The sequence below is a fragment of the Barbus barbus genome, assembly GCF_936440315.1.
Source record: "Barbus barbus genome assembly, chromosome: 16".
NCBI classification, from domain to species: Eukaryota; Metazoa; Chordata; class Actinopteri; order Cypriniformes; family Cyprinidae; genus Barbus; species Barbus barbus.
Genome location: NC_136744.1, coordinates 17,445,245 through 17,468,851, shown reverse-complemented (window position 1 = coordinate 17,468,851; position 23,607 = coordinate 17,445,245). Strand labels below are relative to the sequence as shown.

The following is a 23,607-nucleotide window of genomic DNA, read 5'->3' as shown; positions in this document are numbered from 1 at the left end:
AAAGAAAGGGTAGATGGTGAGAGGTGGATTCAAAGGACATTTGTTTGAATAAGTGTTTTTAGATGCTTCCACATACCGTGAGAAACACAGATGCTAGCAGCAGCCCAACTGAGAAAATCAGGCCTTTACTGTTCAGGTGAATCTGAAAAGAAATGCAAGAAAAAGTTTGTTAGAACTTAGGATATAGAACAAATGTATAAATAAATATAATAAATTATTTATCTAACAGAAACTCAAAATGTGTATTCAATTTAGAAAACGTACACAACCTCTTTAATGACTATTTTCTTTTTGTGTCTGTTTTCTGACACATCACCAACACAAAATATTTTTATTTTATTTTAATATAATCCATTATTGAAATGTAATTGTTTATTATAATTTCTATATTTAGATATGTTTGCCATCATGTAACTCTCACTTAAAGCTGGTCTTAAAAACACTAGTAAATAATTTAATAAGACTTAAGCTTGAGCAAATCTAAAATTAATATTAATTTATTTAGACAAAATAGAATAGATTTTACTATTGGCAATCAATTCATTATTGGCTATAACATAAAAATAATTATCCGTATCAGCACATCCCTAATATTTACACAATTTCGTTTTCCTATCAACTAGAAACTAGTACTATATTGACAATATATTAAGAACTGTATTCCTCTAATACAGTGGGTCTTAAAGATATATATTTACATTTACATTACATTTATGCATTTAGCAGACGCTTTTATCCAAAGCGACTTACATTGCATTCAAGTTACAGTTTTTACATTTTATCAGCTCTTGCTTTCCCTGGGAATCGAACCCATGACCTTGGCGTTGCTAGCGCCATGCTAGGAAAGCATATATAAAATATAAAAATATATATATAACAATTTTTACCCAATTAAAATATTTTAGATCTTAAAAATATTTAGAAATAAATATTATTTAAATTTATTACGATTTTAATTGAAATAGTTTTAAGTCATCTTGAACCACTGCTCTAAGATGATCTTACCTAATGGTCTACTGCTACTGACAGGTTCTGAGTGCTATTATGTTGAAACTATATACAAATATTAACTAAACAAAACAACACTGACTTTTTAATTCTTTCTATGTCAATGCTGTTTAAGCATTTACCAAATGAATCATTACACAGTAATCTCTATTACAACATTTTCTACTTACTGTGGAGCCATAGTCGATGGCCAAAGTCTGGAGGGTCCAGGGCAGACCAAGCCCAATCAGGATATCAAACACATTACTACCAATGGAGTTAGACACAGCCATGTCACCCATTCCTGAAAAAGATAGAGAGACAGTTGAGACTAAAACAGAAATTGAATCTACTAATACTTTCAATTCTGCTTCAGTCTTAAATGAGGAATTCCCTACTGACTCAGGGGTTTAAAAAAAAAAAAAAAAACTTAAGAAAATAAAAATAAAAATCAGTGCTACCTGAGAAAACGGAACAAAAAGTGCTATGGTGTTCCCTTTTGCCATAAAACTTCAAAACCCATAATGCACTTTGATTTTGGAGCAGGGTTGCCACGTCTGCGAAACAAAACCAGCCAATTTTCTATTGAAAACTAGTCCAAAACTGCGGATTTCCCCTCCGTCGAAATCTCATTCTGTCAGGTCCCCTTCCACTGAGGGGTGGTGGAAGATCGCTTTAACCCATGGACTAAAAAACAACCCATGGCAACAGTATAAAACTGGCATAATTGTACAGGACAATTGCTGACTTGGCAACACTGTTTTGGAGCTGGCCTTCTGTCAATCCGATTGTCCGTGGGTGGGGAATACGGAATGTAATAAAATGAAAACAAAAAAATGAAAAAAATTAAGAAGTTTCATCCCTCAAGCTGTCAAAAATCCACTGGATAACACAAAATTATGCATTTTAGGCTACCAAGCATACTTTTGTTGACAAATAAATGTGATATCTGGGTGTAGGTAACATGGAGAAGGAGTATATATTGTTTACATATACTACCGATATTGTAACAATAGAAAGCTGTTTGAAAGTCTGCAAACTTATTATCTTTTAAAAATCTCCTCCTATTATTTAATTGGGGAAATGATAATAAATAATAATGCAAGAGCATGAAGAAATGTTTTCCAACCTTGCCGTGCGACAATTAAACTGGCCAAACAGTCAGGAACGCTGGTGCCAGCAGCCAAGAAAGTGATGCCCATGATGACATCTGGGATGCCCATAGTGTAACCGACCACTGTGACCTGCCACGAGAGTGTCAATAGGTCATTTCAAGCAAATCATTTATACATTTAAGAATTTCTAAAGTGAATATTTGTGAGGCAAGTCTTACCATCCAAACCATGATGTAAGAGAAGAAAGCAATCCAGAGGGTGGAGATGATGAACGAGACCATATACCAGCGCTCCCAGCGAGGCTTGGAACAGTTGGGCACGGTGAGGAACAGCAGCAGACTCAGTGGCCAGGCCAGCAGCCACTTTAGCTTATTAAAGCCCCCACCTGCACAAGATCAGGACATCATTTGAATCATTAGTCTTTTAACAGACGCTTTCATTGAAAGCTGCCTATACGGTTCACCTCCTGTCAGGAACACTGCCTGCTTATAGACAACCAGAATTTAACCTAAAATGATTTACAATATTTTTTATCAATCGCCTGTAATAAATGTACCGGGGCAGCGGTATGGTACATAGGGTCCTTCATTGTCATCTTCCTCCTCTTCCTCCTCATCGTTCTCATTGTTTTCATTGTCCTCGTTCTCGTTTTCGGTGTCAGTGCCGACTTCAGCTCCTCCCCTGTCGTCATCATGGTGACCTCCCTTTCGCCCATTCAGGCCTCGGTCCGGTCCTGCCAGGCCATTCTCCACCCCACGCTTTCCTGGGATCTTTACTGTCACCTCTGAGTCCCCGTTACTGAAACGACTGTTTATCAGACGCTGCCTCTGCGGAAACACACGCACACACATTAATCTGAGCTATAATAACTGAATAATAAACATTTCATTCTGAAATACAGATGCAATCAATAACCCCTTTTTCACAAAGACAATTGTGACTTTATTTCTCACAACTGTTAGATTTACATATTTAAATCCCATTTTGTGACTTTATTTCTTATTTTAAACATCTCACAATTACCGTTTATTTTCTTTCTTTTAGATTTGTTCGATTCAAAGCATCCTGAAAAAAGTTTAACAGTTTCCAAAAAAAATATTAAGCAGCACAACGGTTTGTAACACTGATAATAATAAATGTTTCTTAAGCACCAAATCATCATATGAGAATGATTTCTGAAGGATCGTGTGACACTGAAGACCCAGTTTTATTTTTAATGTACAATTCAAGTATTTATTATTATTACGTATTAGTTTCTATTTTGTTTTTATTTCAGTTTCCATTTCAAATTTTGATAAAGGTTTAGTGATTTTGTTGTGTTTTGCCATATATATTTATATATTTAAATGTGTCTTTATATTTTTATTATTCATTTTAGTACCTAGTTATGTTAGTTAAACTAAAAGAAATTGGTAAATTATGCTTTTAAAAACCTTATTTTATTTCGGGTAACAAAAATGTGTTTATGGTTTTAATTTTAGTTCAAGTTAACCATAATAACCATATGAAGACTGGAGCTTTTCTATCACGGGAATACATTAAAATTTAAAATATATTCAAATACAAAACAGTTGTTTTAATATTGTAATAATAATATATGTATGTAATAATATAATATAATAATATGCAATAAGAGATTTCTTTCAAAAACACTACAAAATCTACAAAATTTAGCTGTACTTTTGTTTAGCTGTGCATATGCATCTAGTTCTGACAGTGTTTGACATAACTGTGTTTATGAACGTGTGCTTGTGTGACTGACCTCTGTAATAAGCATTCTGGAGGCCATGGTGAGGCGTGTGCGAGGAGAGAAGTGGCTGGTTATCATGATTCTCATTCCGGCCTCAGAGAAGGACAGCTGATGAGGGTACGCAGACAAGAGTTCGTCCACCATCAGCACTGATGGCTTCCTGTGGAAATTTGCTAAGAGTGGCAGCAAAGCAATGCAGAAATTTAGATGGGCACCAAGCAGTTGTACACACCTATATAAAACAGGACTGCATGCATTACCTTTCTTAAGCAGCACAACAGTGGCATCACATCCATCGTCGATGTCTGTGTTACTGGCTGTGCCATTACCCAGATTTGCCGAGTTCTTTTTCCGCCGCTCGATGTAATGAACCACCCGTGAGTTAAATCTGATTAACACCAAGGAAGGAGAGTTCATAAAATCAGCAGCGATGCGATTTACTGATGTGGAGTAGATACGAATAGCAATGAATCCATGCAATAATGAAAAATTTCCATAGTGACAGAATAGACAACTTACTTCATTAATATAATGTAAAATATATACAGTACTACTAGAATGAGCGATTCCCACCTGAGAAGAGGAAAAGTAGCATAAATGACTGAATGCAAAACAAAATGTGAAACAGTTGTATTATGAAAAATTAAGAGAGTGGTCTGGTGTAACAGCAGGTTTAATCTTACCATGTCACCTTCTCATCATATATGAACTTGAAAGAAAAAGAAAACAGAGTATAAAGTAAAATTTAACAGACAAATCACAATGACAAAGCCAAATTTCTTCAAACAGCTCTGAAATGTCACACCTTACCACCAGAGGGCAGGATTATCTTACTGTAAATATGGGCCCTGAGGATTTAACGAGTAATATAATATAATATAATAGTTTCTTTATCAATTATATTATCAGCATAATTCCAGTGAAAATTTTACATGACGTTTCTGTTCATTTTCAGGTTTATAAAAGGGAAAAGGCATATCACCCCTTCCAAAAAAAGAGTTGAAGTTTCAACTGTAACAGTATACACTTTTACAAAATAGTTTGTTCTTTCAGTGAATCCAATTTTTAATAAGTTGCTGTGAGTAACATCTCAGATACTCTGTGTTCTGTGTACTAATAATCGGTGTTTGTTGTTCCTCTGTGCTGGGAACACATGCAGAGTGTGGGCAAATAAGAGGAGAGAGCCACGGGAGAGCCACTTGCTTCTCCTCTCCTGCTGCGCGAGGAGGCCCATAGGCATCATGGGAGCATAAAAAGCCACTTAGAGTCCTACTCACCACAATCAGAGCGGTCACTGCGATAGTGTAGTACACCGAGTCTCTCATTAACGTCCAACACGAGAGCCGTACTGCCTGCATTGACAAGAGAGAGAGGACAGATGAGAGATTTACTTTCACCAGTCACCTTGAACAAGTGTTTTTTTTTTTTGTTGTGGTGACATAAATCATGAACCCCCCCACCCCAAAAAAAGTAAAATTTGAACAGTGGAATTTTATCAGTAAAAGATCATAAAAATACCCCCCCCCCCACACACACAAAAAAACCCACCTAAAAAGACAGGTAAAAACATGTTACTAGTGTAACGGTAAGTTTTTGGAAGTGAAAAAGAACAAGCGATCCTATAAATAAACCGAATACTGACATGCCCAGAATTCTTTGTTTGACATCTATGATTTGATGGATTTTAATTAAAATAACTTTTTTTTTTTTTTTTTACATTAGGGTTTTTGTTGTTAAATTAATGTTTATTGGACACTTAGTGTCAATGTGTTATCATGATAGCGTTTTGTATTTATGACACTGTGCACCTTCCATATATTAGTGAACTTGTGGAAAAGCTACTTGTGATATTTTTGGCTAAAGTTCTGACAACCACAGATTATGGTTATTTATTGTAAATTTCACAGATTTTTATTTTTTTATTTTTTCAGTGTAGAGCAAGTTTTGTAACTCATAAAGGTTATCATATTACAGGGCCATGATTATAAAAGGGACATGCATAGAGGTGCCACGATTTTTAAATAAACCTACAGAAAAACAACAAAACAAAACAAAACAAAAATGGTATCTTTAATAATGATATTGTACAATAGTTGAACAGTATATTAAGGAGTTTAGTTCAAAAGTCTCTATTCAGCACAATAAATAAATTGCATGCTTCTTTCATCCATGGACTCAGTTAAAAACCCTGGTATTAAAGGATTTTAAAATGTGCTTGTCATGCCTTTTATATAATGTGTAATCTGTGACTATTTCCAGATTTTTAAAAAAAGTTGGTCTTGGCTTGCAAACTTTAGAATGCAGAATTAAAGTGCATGAATTGGAAGCGAGTGAAGGAAATGAATAAAGTAGGAACCATATATGAACGTGACATCCTGTACCGAATAGAGCTGATTGAACTGTGTGAAATAATCCATACTGAATGTGTGTCATGTTGTGTAGGGCGGTTCTTCCATAAAAAGCATTGATCTACGTCAAAGCACCGGAAGTAATGCGCAATCGCTCACGCCAGCACAGCTTAACTTACACCACAGGTGACACTCTTTGCTTTGTGTTTCCGTGGCAACCAGAAGCTCCATTGTTGCAGATGTGTGTCCCCCCCCCCCCGACACTGATGGATTCCATGCGTAAGTGTCTTATGGCCTTGTGCCATTTTGGGAAAGATTTACTGATTCTAATTTTGTAAAAATGTCCAAAAAATGCAAAACCACTGCATATGACATGTATGTGCATAAATAATTTTATATAAATGTAAATATAAAATGTTTGTGTGCTTGTGTGTATAATAAGATAATTTATTTAACATAAAAATCTAATAATAGAAAATATTTTAAATACTACATGTATAAAATAAATAAATAATAATAATGTCATATAACTTATCTTATAAAAAATACATATTCACACACACACACACACACACACACGTTGGTTTTTGTGGTTTATGGGGACTCTCCATAGGCGTAATGGTTTTTATACAGAACAAACTGTGTGTGCGATTGCCCTACACCAACCCTACACCTAAACTTAGCCCTCACAGGAGACTTTGTGCATTTTTAGATTTGGAAAAAACACACCATTTAGTATGTTTTTTAAGCCTTTTGAATTACGGGGACATAGGCAGTGTCCTCATAAACCACCTTCATATTGTAATACCTCTGTCATACCCATGTCATTATACAAATTTGTGTCCTCATAAACCACATAAACATGCACACACACACACACACACACACACACACACACACACACACACACACACACACACACACAGCAATGAGATTATTTATCAGACACCAATGTTCAAACTTCCAAAACAAATTTCCTGTCAATTAACCATTCGTTTGACTTTGTCCTTTTCCTCAAATTATAATAGATATGGATATAGATATCTTACCTCAAAGTGATGATGTTACTGATCATTTCCTTGTATCGTGCATGCTGCGTATTACTGATATTAATTATATAGCTCCGCGTTATCGTCCAGGCAGAACTATTGTTCTAGCCACCAAAGACAGATTCACAAATAACCTGCCTGATTTATCTCAACTGCTCTGTGTACCCATAAATACACATGAACTAGACTGTACTGTACCCATAAATACACATGAACTAGAAATGACTAGCCCCCCTCAAATTGAAAAAGGTTAGAGAAAAACGTACTGAACCATGGTACAACAGTTATACCCATTATCTCAAGAAAGAAACTCGTAATCTTGAGCGCAAATGAAGAAAAACTAACTTGGAAGTTTTTAGAATTGCGTGGAAAAACAGTATGTCCAGCTATAGACAGGCTCTAAAAGCTGCCAGGGCAGAGCATAGCCGCAAAATCATAGATAATAACCAAAACAATCCAAGGTTCTTATTTAGCACAGTGGCTAGATTAACAAATAAACAGACGCCACCCGATCTAAATATTCACTCACAGTTTAATAGTAATGACTTTATGAATTTCTTTACTGATAAAACAGATAAAATCAGAAATACAATAACAAATTTATATTCTTCTGCATCTAGTATTTCAGCTTCATTCATCGCACCCAAAGAAAAACTGCAGTGCTTTACAACTATAGGACAGGAAGAGCTAAATAAACTTATCAGTGCATCTAAACCAACAACATGTTTATTAGATCCTGTACCCACTAAACTACTGAAAGAGTTGTTACCTGTAGCAGAAGAAAAAGTTGTGTCTGCTCAATTGTGCTCCTTCTTGCAAAAAAATGATCTCTATGAAGAATTTCAGTCAGGTTTCAGGCCTCACCATAGCACAGAAACTGCACGTTAAAATGACAAATTACTTACTTCTTACTTCAGATCAAGGCTGCATCTCATTGCTAGTATTACTTGATCTTAGTGCTGTGTTCGACACTATAGACCATGATATACTCATAGATCGATTACAAAACTATATTGGTATTCAAGGGCAGGCTTTAAGATGGTTTAGATCCTACCTGTCCGATCGCTACCACTTTGTACATTTAAATGGAGAGTCATCACAATTATCACCAGTAAAGTATGGAATACCACAAGGATCTGTCCTAGGTCCTCTGCTATTTTCAATATACATGTTGCCTCTTGGTAATATTATTAGAAAATACGGGATTAGTTTTTATTGTTATGCTGATGATACTCAATTATATATCTCAACAAGACCAGATGAAACTTCTCAACTATCTAAGCTAATAGACTGTGTAAAAAATGTAAAAGATTGGATGACCAATAATTTCCTCCGACTAAATTCAGACCAAAAAACAGTACACAGAATCTCTTGGATTACAATTTACAACTAGACGGATGCACTGTCACGTCCTCTAAAGTCAAAAATCTGGGTGATATATTAGACAGCAATTTTTCCTTTGAAAATCATATTTCCCATGTTACAAAAACAGCATTCTTCCATCTTAGAAACATTGCCAAGCTTCGAAACATGCTAATTGTTTCTGATGCAGAAAAGCTAGTTCATGCATTCATGACCTCTAGACTGGACTATTGTAATGCACTGCTAGGTGGTTGTCATCTTCAGTAAACAAGCTACAGATAGTCCAAAACGCAGCGGCTAGAGTTCTTACCAGGTCAAGAAAATATGATCATATTACCCCAATTTTACAGTCTCTGCACTGGCTACCTATTCAGTTCCTTATCATTTACAAAATATTATTACTTGCCTATAAGGCCCTAAATGGTTTAGCTCCTGCGTACCTAACTCGTCTTCTATCATGCTACAATCCAACCCGCTCCCTAAGGTCGCAAAACTCTGGACTTTTGGTAGTACCTAGGATAGCAAAGTACACTAAAGGAGGTAGAACTCTGGAACAGCCTTCCTGATAACGTTTGGGGTTCAGACACACTCTATCTGTTTAAATCTAGATTAAAGACACATCTCTTTAGCCAAGCATTCACATAATGCTTCTTATAATCTTGTACTGCAGTGATATCTGATCAAATGTACATTATTATTATTCTTTAGCTTGGGTTGAACAAATCATTTTTGCTTAGATGGAACAGCAGCTACGCTAATTATGTCTCTATTTGTTTCTCTGTTTCTGCCACGGGATTAACATCCCATGGTAACTAGGAATTACAGAAGCTTCAGTCTGGATCCAACCCTTAAATGATCTGAGATGACCGAACACCTGAGAAAAGATGATGCCAACCCCTCAGAGGACCTCAGAGGATGCCAACGCTCAGACAACATACAGAATTACCAAATTTTGACATAAGTTAAATATATTAAGGCTCTGCAATATATAAATCGCTATACAAATAAACTTGAATTGAATAATGGAGAAGGGCATAAAACAATTGTGTGTATATACAGGTCCTTTTCAAAAAATTAGCATATTGTGATAAAGTTCTTTATTTTCTGTAATGTACTGATAAACATTAGACTTTCATATATTTTAGATTCATTACAACACAACTGAAGTAGTTCAAGCCTTTTATTGTTTTAATATTGATGATTTTGGCATACAGCTCATGAAAACCCAAAATTCCGATCTCAAAAAATTAGCATATCATGAAAAGGTTCTCTAAACGAGCTATTAACCTAATCATCTGAATCAACTAATTAACTCTAAACACCTGCAAAAGATTCCTGAGGCTTTTAAAAACTCCCAGCCTGGTTCATTACTCAAAACCGCAATCATGGGTAAGACTGCCGACCTGACTGCTGTCCAGAAGGCCATCATTGACACCCTCAAGCAAGAGGGTAAGACACAGAAAGAAATTTCTGAACGAATAGGCTGTTCCCAGAGTGCTGTATCAAGGCACCTCAGTGGGAAGTCTGTGGGAAGGAAAAAGTGTGGCAGAAAACGCAGCACAACGAGAAGAGGTGACCGGACCCTGAGGAAGATTGTGGAGAAGGACCGATTCCAGACCTTGGGGGACCTGCGGAAGCAGTGGACTGAGTCTGGAGTAGAAACATCCAGAGCCACCGTGTACAGGCGTGTGCAGGAAATGGGCTACAGGTGCCGCATTCCCCAGGTCAAGCCACTTTTGAACCAGAAACAGCGGCAGAAGCGCCTGACCTGGGCTACAGAGAAGCAGCACTGGACTGTTGCTCAGTGGTCCAAAGTACTTTTTTCGGATGAAAGCAAATTTTGCATGTCATTCGAAAATCAAGGTGCCAGAGTCTGGAGGAAGACTGGGGAGAGGGAAATGCCAAAATGCCTGAAGTCCAGTGTCAAGTACCCACAGTCAGTGATGCTGGTGTTGGTCCACTGTGTTTTATCAAGGGCAGGGTCAATGCAGCTAGCTATCAGGAGATTTTGGAGCACTTCATGCTTCCATCTGCTGAAAAGCTTTATGGAGATGAAGATTTCATTTTTCAGCACGACCTGGCACCTGCTCACAGTGCCAAAACCACTGGTAAATGGTTTACTGACCATGGTATTACTGTGCTCAATTGGCCTGCCAACTCTCCTGACCTGAGCCCCATAGAGAATCTGTGGGATATTGTGAAGAGAAAGTTGAGAGACGCAAGACCCAACACTCTGGATGAGCTTAAGGCCGCTATCGAAGCATCCTGGGCCTCCATAACACCTCCGCAGTGCCACAGGCTGATTGCCTCCATGCCACGCCGCATTGAAGCAGTCATTTCTGCAAAAGGATTCCCGACCAAGTATTGAGTGCATAACTGAACATAATTATTTGAAGGTTGATTTTTTATTTTTTTTTGTATTAAAAACACTTTTCTTTTATTGGTCGGATGAAATATGCTAATTTTTTGAGATCGGAATTTTGGGTTTTCATGAGCTGTATGCCAAAATCATCAATATTAAAACAATAAAAGGCTTGAACTACTTCAGTTGTGTTGTAATGAATCTAAAATATATGAAAGTCTAATGTTTATAAGTACATTACAGAAAATAATGAACTTTATCACAATATGCTAATTTTTTGAAAAGGACCTGTATCTATGTGTGAGACACAATACTTTTCTGAGCTCCATCAGACTACCCAGAATGCCTCTATTCCACTGACAGATTGTGACTAGAGAAAGACTGGGAGAGGGAAAAAACTATTAAGCAGTCCCCCATGCCTGTGCAAAGACTGAATAACCTCATATCCCTCTTTTCTTTAACATAGTAAGGGTCTCATGAGGTTAAACCGAAGGAGCGCGAATGACTGAATGAAGTGGAAAGCAAAGACGATAGGATGGAAAACAGAAAAAAAAGCAGTTTCACAGCTAACATGGCTGACCTCATCGGCTTCTCTCAGTGACCCCTGAGAATAGTCTGCTCACTTCTTACTGTCATTCTGCACTAAGTAATGGCTTTTTTAGGGCAGATGTTTAGAAAGGGGATGCACAGATGCTGAGAATTCACAGTGCTTGCTCAGTATATTTGTGTCGACTGTCTAAAGGAAAATAATGTTTTACTGGCAATCCGTAGAGACTGTAGCAAATGAGGATGTAAATAGTGCTGGGGAAGATACAGTAATTTGAATACAACTATAGCATTCTTCCACTATGGGTTTACTATGGGTTCAAAAGGTATATATACAACAAACACTACAAAATATTTCACTACACATAGGACGGTGCATGGACATTTATGCTGAAACCAAAGTAAATCTGTGAATTAGTTGTGAGAACTGGCTGGATAAGTTCACTAAAATGACTTGGACTTCCCTTCGCTACATCTGACAAAGAAATAACAGTTTTTCATTTGAATTAGTTTGAAACATTACCCCAAACATATTTTGGGTTGTGTGTTAATGTGAAGAGTAATAAGCACCTGTGCAGTAAAGATCCCACACACTCCGATGATGCAGAGGATATTGAATACAGCAGAACCCACGATTGTGCCCACTCCCACATCTCCTTTGGTGATAAATACACCTGCACAGAGAAGACAGGGTGGCTTACAGAGGGCATGTGAAGGTCCATGTTCAAATGTGTGGGGAATTGTTTTCCAAAAGCACGCTGTGTTCAGAGACATTTACCTATGACCGAAGTGAAGAGTTCAGGAGCTGAACTTCCTGCTGCCATGAATGTGGCTCCTGCTACATCCTCGCTGAGATGGAGGCGCTACAACACATTTACACACAGACAGAGAGAGAGACGTCAAAGATGAAGTGGAAAATTTTGCACCAAACAAAACACAGGCAAAAATAATGACTAATCTTGAGTTTCTCGAACACATCTGTCATTGGTCAGAAAGTAGAAATATTTAATTTAAATATTTTTGTATTAAAAACATAGTAGAATTATTACAAAAAATAGCTTAGATTGGGACAAAATAGAAATATTTAATTAATATATTTTCTTATGACAACTATCTTATTTTATTTCCAGAAAAACTCAAAATAGCTTCAAAACTTTAAAGTAGCCTAGACTGTGACAGGAAAAATATTAAATAAATAATTACATATTTTACCTTCAAACTTGCTTTAAATGACTTAGCATATGTAGAACATTAGCAAGGACATAATAAATGTCTTACCTCACAGATCTTCTCCAGAGAGGGCACAAAGTAGTCATCACATACCAATGCCAGTGCGTAAAACATATACATGGCCTTTAGAGAGAGAGAGAGAGAGAGAGAGAAAGAGTAAAGACTATTTCTGTCATCATTTATTCACCTTCTAGTCATTCCAAACCTGTATGAGTTTATTTTTTCGGTTGAACTAGCATGAAAAAATAAAAATACTATGGAAGTCAATAGGGACCAGCAACTGTTTGGTTATCAACATCCTTCAAAATATCTTCTTTTGTGTTCAGCAGCAGCAGAAGGTTTGAAACAACTAAAAGGTATGTAAATTATAACAGTTATTCTTTTAAATTATGGTCTGTCAAAATGGTCAAAATGGTTAAGAGCCACTGCATAATTTAGAAAAGAGCAGCCAGGATATTTTATTCAAAACTTCACCTTTAGAAATTAAATATTAGGGTGAGAAAATCATGACAGAATTTTCATTTTCTTCCTTTAAAGCCAAAATGGTCCACTGTGGAAATACCACCTTAAATTAGATTGCGACACGTGATGAAGCCTCTGTAACTTCACATTACATAAGAAGTAAAAAAAAAAAAAAAACAGACTCTAGAAGCCACTGCAGGGAGCGCATGAAATTTGTGCAAAGTGAAATTCTTGCGTTTGAGCACATTTGAGTACACGAGTGTCAACACCATTAAATTCTCAGAGCAATCTGCAGTCCAGTGGGACGTCTGTCCACTGGGACTATTCAGACCTTTTCTTAGAAAGTGTTCCGATGACAGAAAGGCACTGATGCAAGCTGGTGCCCTTTACAGAGTGAAGGGTGGTGGGGGCTGGGGGTTCAAAGTTTATTTGTTTCATGCTCAATAGGGATGGAACTGATGTTTTTTTTTTTTACAGTCTGACATGTTTTACATAAAAGAGCTGTGTGTGGATTAGTTGCTCCAACATCTGCTCTGGTCAGATGGGTGTGAATCGCAGATGTCATAGTCCCTTGACATGCAACACACACATATGCATGTGAACTTATGCATGTACATACTAAAAAAAGTACATAAACACTAATTAATAAATACATAATTTAAATACAAATAAATAATTCAAATATATTAATTATTGTCAATTATATATAACATTTGAAAATATTTGAGAATAAAAAAATTGTTAAATAAGCATGAATTCACATATAACTTGCATATAGATACACATGGATGCAAGCACACACTGTCCTTTCAAAGCCAGCTCCCATTCACTCCTGGGATCCGTTTGCCAACTGTTTCCCGCCAAGACTTCAGTGCATCTAATTCAGCCGTCACGCTGCCATGCTTGCACTGTGTGCCCATTACGTAATCTCATCCCACTCCACTCTCATTCCCTCCCCTTCCTTTTATTCTTGACCTTCTGACAAGGGCTACTGAAGCCCCAAAAGATAAATAAAACATGTAAACAGCTGGAGGGAGTCTTAGAGGGTTTTCGCTGCAGCTTTTACCATCCACTCACTCTCTGCTTACATGGGCAACTACCTAAACAACACACAACAATGGCAGTGTCAAACCAACCCTGCAGGTGATTTCAGCAGGAACACACAGTACTGCATCAGTGCTTCACTTAAAAGTGTGCTCAGACATGGCCTATGGGGGCAGGAAAGCCTGATGCATGATGAATAGTCTCTCTGTGATAGCTTACGATGATGGGGTGGAATAGAGAAACTCAGTTTATTTTATTAAGTCCAACTGCAATGGATTTATTAAGACAGCATTAATGTAATCATTCATGTTCCAGGTTCAATATAAATTAAGTTCTATCAACATCCATTGTGGGTGGCATGATGTCAGTTACCACATAAAACAATTTTCTTATCTCTCAGGTCTTTAAAAAAGCCAACAACAACAAAGCTAAAACATCCGTGCTTTAGGAATATAAATATGTATGTCTATGTGTTTTTTTGGCCATAGAGTAGAGCAGGTAGAGAAATGTCAATGAATCACACTTCAATGAAAATGATTCAGAATCAGAATCAGAATGAGCTTTATTGGCCAAGTATGTTTACACATACAAGGAATTTGTTATAGTGACAGAAGCTCCACAGTGCAACAGAAAGACAGCAACAGGACAGAACACAGATAATAAGAGAATAATATACAAATATCCAAATAGGCAATGTACGAAGCAGCAAAAACACAATATATATTATAGACAACTATGTATGTACAGGTCAAGTATGAGCAAATTAGAAATGAGAAATAAAAATAAAATAAGTGAGTGTGGTGAATGTATAATGTATTATAGTTGTGTGTTCCACGTTTATTGTTGAGTGTTCATGAGATGGATTGCCCGAGGGAAGAAACTGTTTCTGTGTCTGGCCGTTCTGGTGCTCAGAGCTCTGTACCGTCGGCCAGACGGTAACAGTTCAAAGAGGGAGTGTGCTGGATGTGAGGTGTCCAGAGTGATTTTACCAGCCCTTTTGCTCACTCTGGATAAGTACAGCTCTTGGAGAGTGGGGAGGGTTGTACCATTGATTCGCCCAGCAGTCCGGACTACTCTCCGTAGTCTTCTGAGGTCAGATTTGGTAGCTGAGCTGAACCAGACAGTTATTGAAGTGCAGAGGATGGATTCAATGATGGCGGAGTAGAACTGTTTCAGCAGCTCCTGTGGCAGGTTGAACTTCCTCAGCTAGCGAAGGAAGTACAACCTCTGCTGGGCCTTTCTGACAATAGAGTCTATGTGAATATCCCACTTCAGGTCCTGGGAGATGGTGGTGCCCAGGAATCTGAATGACTCCACTGCAGTCACAGTGCTGTTCATGATGGTGAGTGGGGGGAGAGCAGGGGGGTTTCTGGCACCAGACAGCCAGCTCCTTAACCTCCTGTCTGTAAGCAGACTCGTCACCGTCCTGGATGAGGCCGATCAGTGTGGTGTCATCTGCAAACTTCAGGAGCTTGACAGAGGGGTCTTTAGAAGTGCAGTCGTTGGTGCAGAGGGAGAAGAGCAGTGGGGAGAGTACGCAGCCCTGAGGAGCTCCAGTGCTGATGGTACGAGTGCTGGATGTGAATTTACCAAGCTTTACTAACTGCTGTCTGTCTGTCGGGAAGCTGTTGATCCACTGACAGAAGGAGGTGGGGATGGAGAGCTGGGTTAGTTTATTCTGAAGGGTTTCCATGATGATGGTGTTAAAAGCGGAGCTGAAGTCCACAAACAGGATCCTCACATAAGTCCCTGGTCTGTCCAGATGCTGCAGGGTGAAGTGCAGTCCCATGTTGACTGCATCATCCACAGACCTGTTTGCTCTGTAGGCAAACTGCAGGGGGTCCAGTAAGGGTCCGGTGATGTCCTTCAGATAAGCCAAAACCAGTCTTTCAAATGATTTCATGCCTACAGACATTAGGGCCACAGGTCTGTAGTCATTAAGTCCAGTAATTTTGGGTTTCTTTGGGACGGGGATGATGGTGGAGCGTTTGAAGCATGAGGGGACTTTCCACAGCTCCAGTGATCTGTTGAAGATCTGTGTGAATATGGGGGCCAGTTGATCAGCACAGATTTTTAGGCAGGCTGGTGACACACCGTCTGGGCCTGGTGCTTTCCTTATTTTGTTCTTCCTGAAGACCTGGCACACATCTTCTTCGGTGATTTGAATTGTAGGTGTGGGGGAGAGGAGGGTTGCTGGAGGTATTAATGGTTGTGTGGAGAGGAGTTCAGGGTGGGTGTGGGGTGATTTTTCAAAACGACAATAAAACTCATTCAAGTCATCTGCCAGGTGTTGATTCTCCAGAGTGCTGGGGGATGGTGTCTTGTAACTGGTGATATACTTCATTCCTTTCCAAACTGATGCAGGATCACTGGAAGAGATTTTTGTTCCTTAGCTTGTCAGAATAATTCCTCTTTGCCACTCTGATCTCCTTTTCCAGTGTGTATTTGGCCTGTTTATACAAGGTTTTATCCCCCTTTCTGTAAGCATCTTCTTTGGCCTGACGGAGCTGTCTGAGTTTTGCAGTAAACCATGGTTTGTCATTGTTGTAGATTAGATGAGTCCTGTTAGGAATGCACATATCCTCACAGAAACTAATATAAGATGTTACAGTCTCTGTGAGCTCGCCCAGATCGATGGCAGCGGCTTCAAAAACAGTCCAATCAGTGAGAGAGAAACAGGCTTGTAGATCCCGCTCATTTCATTAGTCCATCTTTTAACAGTTCTTAATACCGGCTTTGCAGATTTAAGTTTCTGCCTGTAGGACGGAATAAGATGAACTAAACAGTGATCAGACAGTCCTAAAGCTGCTTGTGGAACCGAGTGATATGCGTCCTTTATTGTTGTGTAACAGTGATCCAATATATTACTGTCTCTGGTGGGACATGTGTTGTGCTGTCTGTATTTTGGCAGTTCGCGGGAGAGATTTGCTTTATTAAAGTCCCCGAAAATGATTAAAACAGAGTCCGGGTGTTGTTGCTCACTCTCTGTAATCATATCAGCGAGTTTCTGTAAAGCTGTGCTCACGTGTGCTTGCGGTGGAATGTAGACACTCACAAGAATGAACGAGCAGAACTCCCGCGGTGAGTAGAACGGCTTGTAGTTAATGAAGAGCGTTCTAGATCTAAACAGCACATCTTCTTTAACACAGTTACATCTGTACACCACCTCTCATTGATGTAAAAGCATGTCCCGCCGCCGTGCGATTTCCCCGTTGATTCTGCGTCGCGATCTGCTCTGATCAGCTGGTAATTAGACAGATGTATGTTGCCATTTAGCCAGGTTTCCGTGAAACAAAGAGCAGCACAGTTAGAAAAATCCTTATTTGTCCGGGAGAGCAGGAGTTCGTCCGTTTTGTTGGGTAGAGAGCGGAGATTCGCCAGATGGATGCTAGGCAACGCCGTACGAAATCCGCGCTGACGAAGCTTCACGAGCGCACCGGCTCTCTTCCCCCGTCTGCGCCTCCTGTAGCTTTTGACCAGAGCTACGGCTCCGCCAACTACAATGTCCAGCAAAACGTCCAAAAAATCAAAATCCGGTAAAAGATTTTGTGGTGTGTTCTGCCGAATGTTCATTCATGAACATTCTATCAAGTCGTGATTCAAAAAGGCTCTGGACAGCCACTCAGCTTACACTGCTTCCAACTTCTAGTCTTATTTCACTTTGGCTCCATTTAAAATCTCTAGAGAGCACTCAACTCAATGCATGAAAGAACAGAAACTAAAGGAAATACTGTTGGCAGAGGGAACACTATTGTGTGTTATTGTAAACAAATGATTGCGTCATCTGGCATAGACTGCCAGAGACTATAAACTCCAATCTCACTCTCTATATGCACAATCACTGTAGTAAACAGTATTTACAGTAAAACAGTAAAACAGTAAACACTTAATTTCCAGCGATATCGTCGACCTGATTGCAAAGACACTATTTAAACTGCACTGAGCTGGATGATGACATCACTGAATTCAATAATGAAATGCCTTTAACTGAAAATCAAGTGATTTTTTAAAAATCTTTTCATTTGACATTATTGACACACTATTTTCCTTTTTTGATATTGTGCAGTTGCTTTGACACAATTTATATTGTTAAAAGCGCTATATAAATAAAGGTGACTTGACTTGACTATTTTAGGTAAGAACTAAAACACATGCCAAGATGTGTACAGGCTTCATCGTGTTCTACTGTAGATCATTTATAAAGTGCATCTGAACATGAAAACACTGATACCATTAATGGAAGTAACTGGAAATGTTAAAGGAAGGAAGAAAATGATCTAATAAATGAGCTTTCTTCATAAATAATACACTTCATCAGAGTAAAGAATACCTTTCAAAATGAGAACAAGTCATTACCAAAGCTACTCCATATAAAAAATATTAGAAGCTACCATTATTGATCTTACAATATACAGTATATAAAATATGCAATGTATAATATTTTTTCATATTATATACATTTATTAAACAATTAATAAGTATTTATAAATGCATATAACATAAAATATTTTCAAGTCTTTTTTCAGATCATCAGAAATTACATATTAGATATAATTTCTGTACATTCCAAATATTATTATATTTTTGCATACTTTCATCAAACTAACATACATAATTGTAATTGGGGCATGTTGTCACACACAACAGTTGAGTTAAATGTATTTGTCATACTGGTTAATGTGGCAAAGACATCCTGATTGGACACAAACTCTCACAATAATATTTAAGTAGAACAAAGCCTTCTCTCCATTCAAGTGAGGTAATATAACCTGAAAATTAGCATGATCAATTCATTCATGTGTACCAATGAGTAAGTCACTTGGAAAATCCTTTGTAGCCATTGTAACAAATAATACAGGTGAATCCAGAGACTGCCCTGATGCTTGAATGGAACACACAGCCTTGTGACTTCAAGTGTTTGTGTAATTTCAAACTACTGTGTTGAATGTTGAAAAGGAAAATCAGACGGTAGAGATACTTACACACAGAACGTGCAAGGCTACAGCCCCGTCCATTCGCTCCTGGTTGGTGAAGATATCATCAGGAAACTCATGTATACCTGCAGAAAGCACACACACACACACACACACACACACACATTTAGCTACATGAATAATCCACATATAACACAGAGCAGCGCACACGTTTCTCAGAGATTCTTCCCACTCATTATCCAGCATATAATTAAACATATGGATCACTCCAGAAGACAAATAGTAAAAGCTTTCAATCACAGACTAATTACACAGCATAAATTCATCTCATTAAAGTAGAATATGCTGGCATATACTTTTGTCACCATTAATGGGCTAGATCACTCAAAAATGAAAATTGTGTAATGTAAAGGAGATATTTCGCAGATATGTCTGAGCTTCTCTCTTCCATACAATGAAAGTGTTTGGGCACCAAAGCTGTCAAGCTTCAAAATGGGCACAAAAGCCTTGAAGTCTTCTGAAGCCGTATTATAAGATGCATGACACAGCTTAAAATTTAGGTCATTATTCGCTAAATATTTTGCCTATAAAATCTTGCTTGACAGCCTTGGTCACCATTCACTTTCATTGTATGGAAAAGAGCAGCTTGGACATTTTCCGTAACATCTCCATTTGTTTCCTATAAAAGAATATGGGTTTCAGAACACATGAGGGGGAGTGAATGATGACATTGGTGAAAAATCCCTTTAAGAGTCCAAAAAGAGTTCATTTTTCATCAGCAGAACCAATACAGTGAAACATTTCTGCTCTGATCGCTCAGAACAACAAAATGACTTTATCAGACGTCATTCACTGAGCTTCAGAGAGAATTGACAACTATATGACTGTGGCATTGGTATGATTTTCAGGAGCTGTTCTTGCATTACTGCTGCTACCAGTCCATCGCTGCTCTGTTAACAAGCTATTCACTGCCACAGCGTGTCACCCGGCCGGCTCCATTGATAAGCCCGCAGCCTGCCGACAGAATCGGGTCAGTGAGAGTGGCCACTTATTTGCCTGGATTCGGTTTTACATGTTCTAAGATGGTGGGAGTGACAAAGTCAGCCGTGAGCTGTCTGAAGTGTTGCAATTGTGCTCATTCCTACACAGTCTGTTGCCATGACGTCAACATCCAAGATACTACAGTCCTGATTGAAAAGCGTTGAGACCCCAGAGACCAGCTTTGTTCCATTCGGGGGAAAAGCCTGATCTCTCTGCGCAAACGTGAAACCTGATTTATTTCATTGCTCAGAATGTGTGCAACTTTGAACGCCTGTCACTTTTTATGATTGAAAGACAGATGGTATCTTGAGAGACTAAAATAAATTGCTTGTCTGATCCTCTAACACTTTTTTTTTGTCTCCAATACTGTTAGAAACAGCATCTTTTATGTCTGTTCTGTCTCATCTTTTAAAAGCAAGTTTAATAATTTTGCATGCTTTTTTATGTTTTAGTTTCATTTGTTTTTCTTTATCTCTACACACATTTGTTCCTAAGGACTTTTAGAAACTAAGTTCTCTTAAAACAATTTGACACCTCCACTAATTTAATTGGTCCACTAACAATTACTGGAAAATTCTGTAATTTTTTACTATTTTTCATATTAAGTGTCATAATTACAGATATAGGAAATAATGAGCAAATAAGATATTCTTCATAAGTGATAATTACCTAGATTATTCTTGATTTTCATATCATATCACATATCATGTGTCATATTTCATGTTAAGCATGCTCTATCACTGACACATGTGTCTTCTTGGTAACTAAGCACACTAACATTTCATAAACCTTTGCTAGTGGCAAAATTGTTGGTTATGATAGAAATTACATTACAATTGAGGGAAAGTGATGAGGTAAAAACTAATTTAAATAATTTTCACACCATAAATATCAAAATAATTAAACTCTTTTTGTAAGACATTTTAAATATAATATTTTATGATTAAAGGTCTGGGTCTAAGGCAAGGACAAAAATAAAATAGTGCACATAATAAGTAGCCATAATGAAAAGCAGGTAAAAAGTTTATTTACAAATGTAATTTTTAAAAACTGTGCTATATATGTGACCTTCACATAAGAAAAAAAAGTTGCAATTTAAATATATATATATATTTTTTTTAATTATTAAAAAGTCATTTCAGATTCAGCATTTTCACAATTGGCTACATTACTGCACAACAAATACATACAATGTGATTTCCTCTTTGCACAGATGTAATGTTACTCTCTTGTGCCACCACATTGTGAGCAAAGTTGACAAACTACAAGCTAGCTCTGTTTCATATAAAGAACAACATAACAGTATTTGTATAACATGGCAGTCGTTACAGGAATATCTGCAAGGGTGTTTGTACGTGTCCATGGCTGCGCATTGTGCAGTGACATTCTCTCCCAGATCACCGGGGAGGTTGAATGCGTCAGCAGGCTTCACACTGCCCCCAATGCCCGAAACACCACAGAGGTGAGCTCAAACAACCCGAAACAACTCACAAAACAATGCTTTATCATCCACTAGCAAAAAAAAAAAAAGAAGCTCTCACCTGGTGCTTCTGTATATGGTACATTTAATGATACAAATCCTTCAAAATTACACACTGACAGTTCCTGAAGTGTGTGAAAAGAGAGACTGACCCTTGCTCTACGACCTCTAGGTCTCATGCCAGTCTCCTATTGCTCATCACACACACATAAACAGAGACAAAAGGCTTCTGATGACAAACAGATGAATGAAACGCTGGACCGAGAGTCAGCTGCCTATTTTTATCCAAGGAACAACAGATCTGCTCTGGTGCTCTTGGTTCACATGGGTTTCATTGTTGGTGTGGTCTTCATTAGAGAGTCACAGCCTCTCTTCGCAGAGCGTTCCCTGGTACAAGAGATTCTGATTAATATAATTTCAATTACAGCGCCAATGAATAAAGCAGCACTAAACAATAGCCAGTTACTGCGAGCGGATCAATTAAAGAACACAAAACAACAACAGAAAGATGAACTTGGTAATGTTGAAAGGGTCTACGGAAAGGTCCCTTCTGTAATTACAGAGGAGGCAAACAAACAGAAGTGAATTCGAAATCTCTTTATTGTACACTGGCAACAGAGTTAAAACAAATGGATGAGGCCTCGGTTCCTCTCCCAGAGCGACTGCTAGCGAGAATTAGACAAGAACATTCCAAGCTAGTGAGAAAAGACTAAAATCTCCTGGAATGTTAGGATAGAGAAGGACAGGGCTGATTCTCAGCAGGATTTGGACCTTGCACAACCTCCTCCTCCTCCAGAGTACCAGGAGACTAATGGCCAGCAGGAAGGACATGAAGACTGTCCACATACATTAACCGCTGTCAGCGCCGGCCCCCTGCTCCTCCTCTGAGAACTGCTCAACTCCTCATGAGGACATGAAACAGCCGTACGCATCCAAGTTCCCTTCAGTGAATTTTGTAAGCTTTGAGCGGTTTAAATAAGTCTACTTCAAAGGCTAAAAATCAGAAGATGTAATGCTTCAACTTCAAAGTTGGCCAAAATGCTGCCTTTGCAGATAGTATACAAAAGTAGGAAGACAAAATGGTACAAGGTAACATCCTCTAAGATATCCACTAACATGCCTTCTCATTGGATTTTGAATGGACAGAATAAAAATGCTGTCTGATGGAAGCTGTGGAAGTTTCATTTTCAAGGAACATAAGTTATACATAAGTTTGCAGTCAGAAAGTTTTTATACGAAAGTAATACTTTTATTAAGCATGGGCACATTTAATAAATTGATTAGTGCCAGTAAATACATTTTAAATTTTACAATAGATTTCTAGTTATTTTGAACCTTTTATTCATTAAATTAAATTCAATTCAATTCAAGTTTATTTGTATAGCGCTTTTTACGATACAAATCGTTGCAAAGCAGCTCTACAGGAATTTAAGTTTCCACAATATATTTATGTATTGCAGAACCTTAATATACCTTAATTAACCTTAATTAAAGAATCCTGGATTATTAATAATATATTAATAATCATCAAATTTGAATGATTTCTGAAGGATCATGTGACATTGAAGACAGGAGTGCTTTGTGTCATGAATCTGGTCTATGAACTTCTGTTAACTCACCACCAGAGGTCACTCGCTCACCACATGGACTCTTGCACCACACTAACAGCTGATTGCACTGATCACACACCCTACATAAACCATTGACTTCCTCTTCCTCTCTGCCAAGTATTGTATAGCGTATATCACTCTCCTAGTGATAGCTACTCAACGGAGCCCACTCAGTTATCATAGTCTTGCCTTGCCTTGCGTGTTTTCTAGTGTTTTGATTCTTGCCCGTGTTTCCTGGATTATCTCTCTGCCTTGCCCTGTTGGATATTGTTCGCCGATCGTCGACC

At 38.0% G+C, this 23,607-nt stretch overlaps 1 protein-coding gene across 1 annotated transcript in view; it reads right to left on the bottom strand.

Moving 5' to 3' along the window:
- Positions 1-23,607, bottom strand: part of LOC306882188 (sodium/potassium/calcium exchanger 3-like) — an 80,401-nt gene that overhangs the window by 3,560 nt on the left and 53,234 nt on the right. Inside the window, exons 3-16 of the mRNA XM_079436662.1 lie at positions 19,238-19,314; positions 12,798-12,872; positions 12,298-12,382; positions 12,090-12,193; positions 5,130-5,204; positions 4,536-4,561; positions 4,372-4,425; positions 4,113-4,240; positions 3,865-4,025; positions 2,659-2,929; positions 2,321-2,487; positions 2,117-2,231; positions 1,179-1,291; positions 77-142 (exon numbers count right to left, since the gene is read on the bottom strand). Of these exons, the coding sequence (XP_079292788.1) occupies positions 77-142; positions 1,179-1,291; positions 2,117-2,231; positions 2,321-2,487; positions 2,659-2,929; positions 3,865-4,025; positions 4,113-4,240; positions 4,372-4,425; positions 4,536-4,561; positions 5,130-5,204; positions 12,090-12,193; positions 12,298-12,382; positions 12,798-12,872; positions 19,238-19,314 (1,517 nt within the window). The remainder of the gene's footprint in view (positions 1-76; positions 143-1,178; positions 1,292-2,116; positions 2,232-2,320; positions 2,488-2,658; positions 2,930-3,864; positions 4,026-4,112; positions 4,241-4,371; positions 4,426-4,535; positions 4,562-5,129; positions 5,205-12,089; positions 12,194-12,297; positions 12,383-12,797; positions 12,873-19,237; positions 19,315-23,607) is intronic.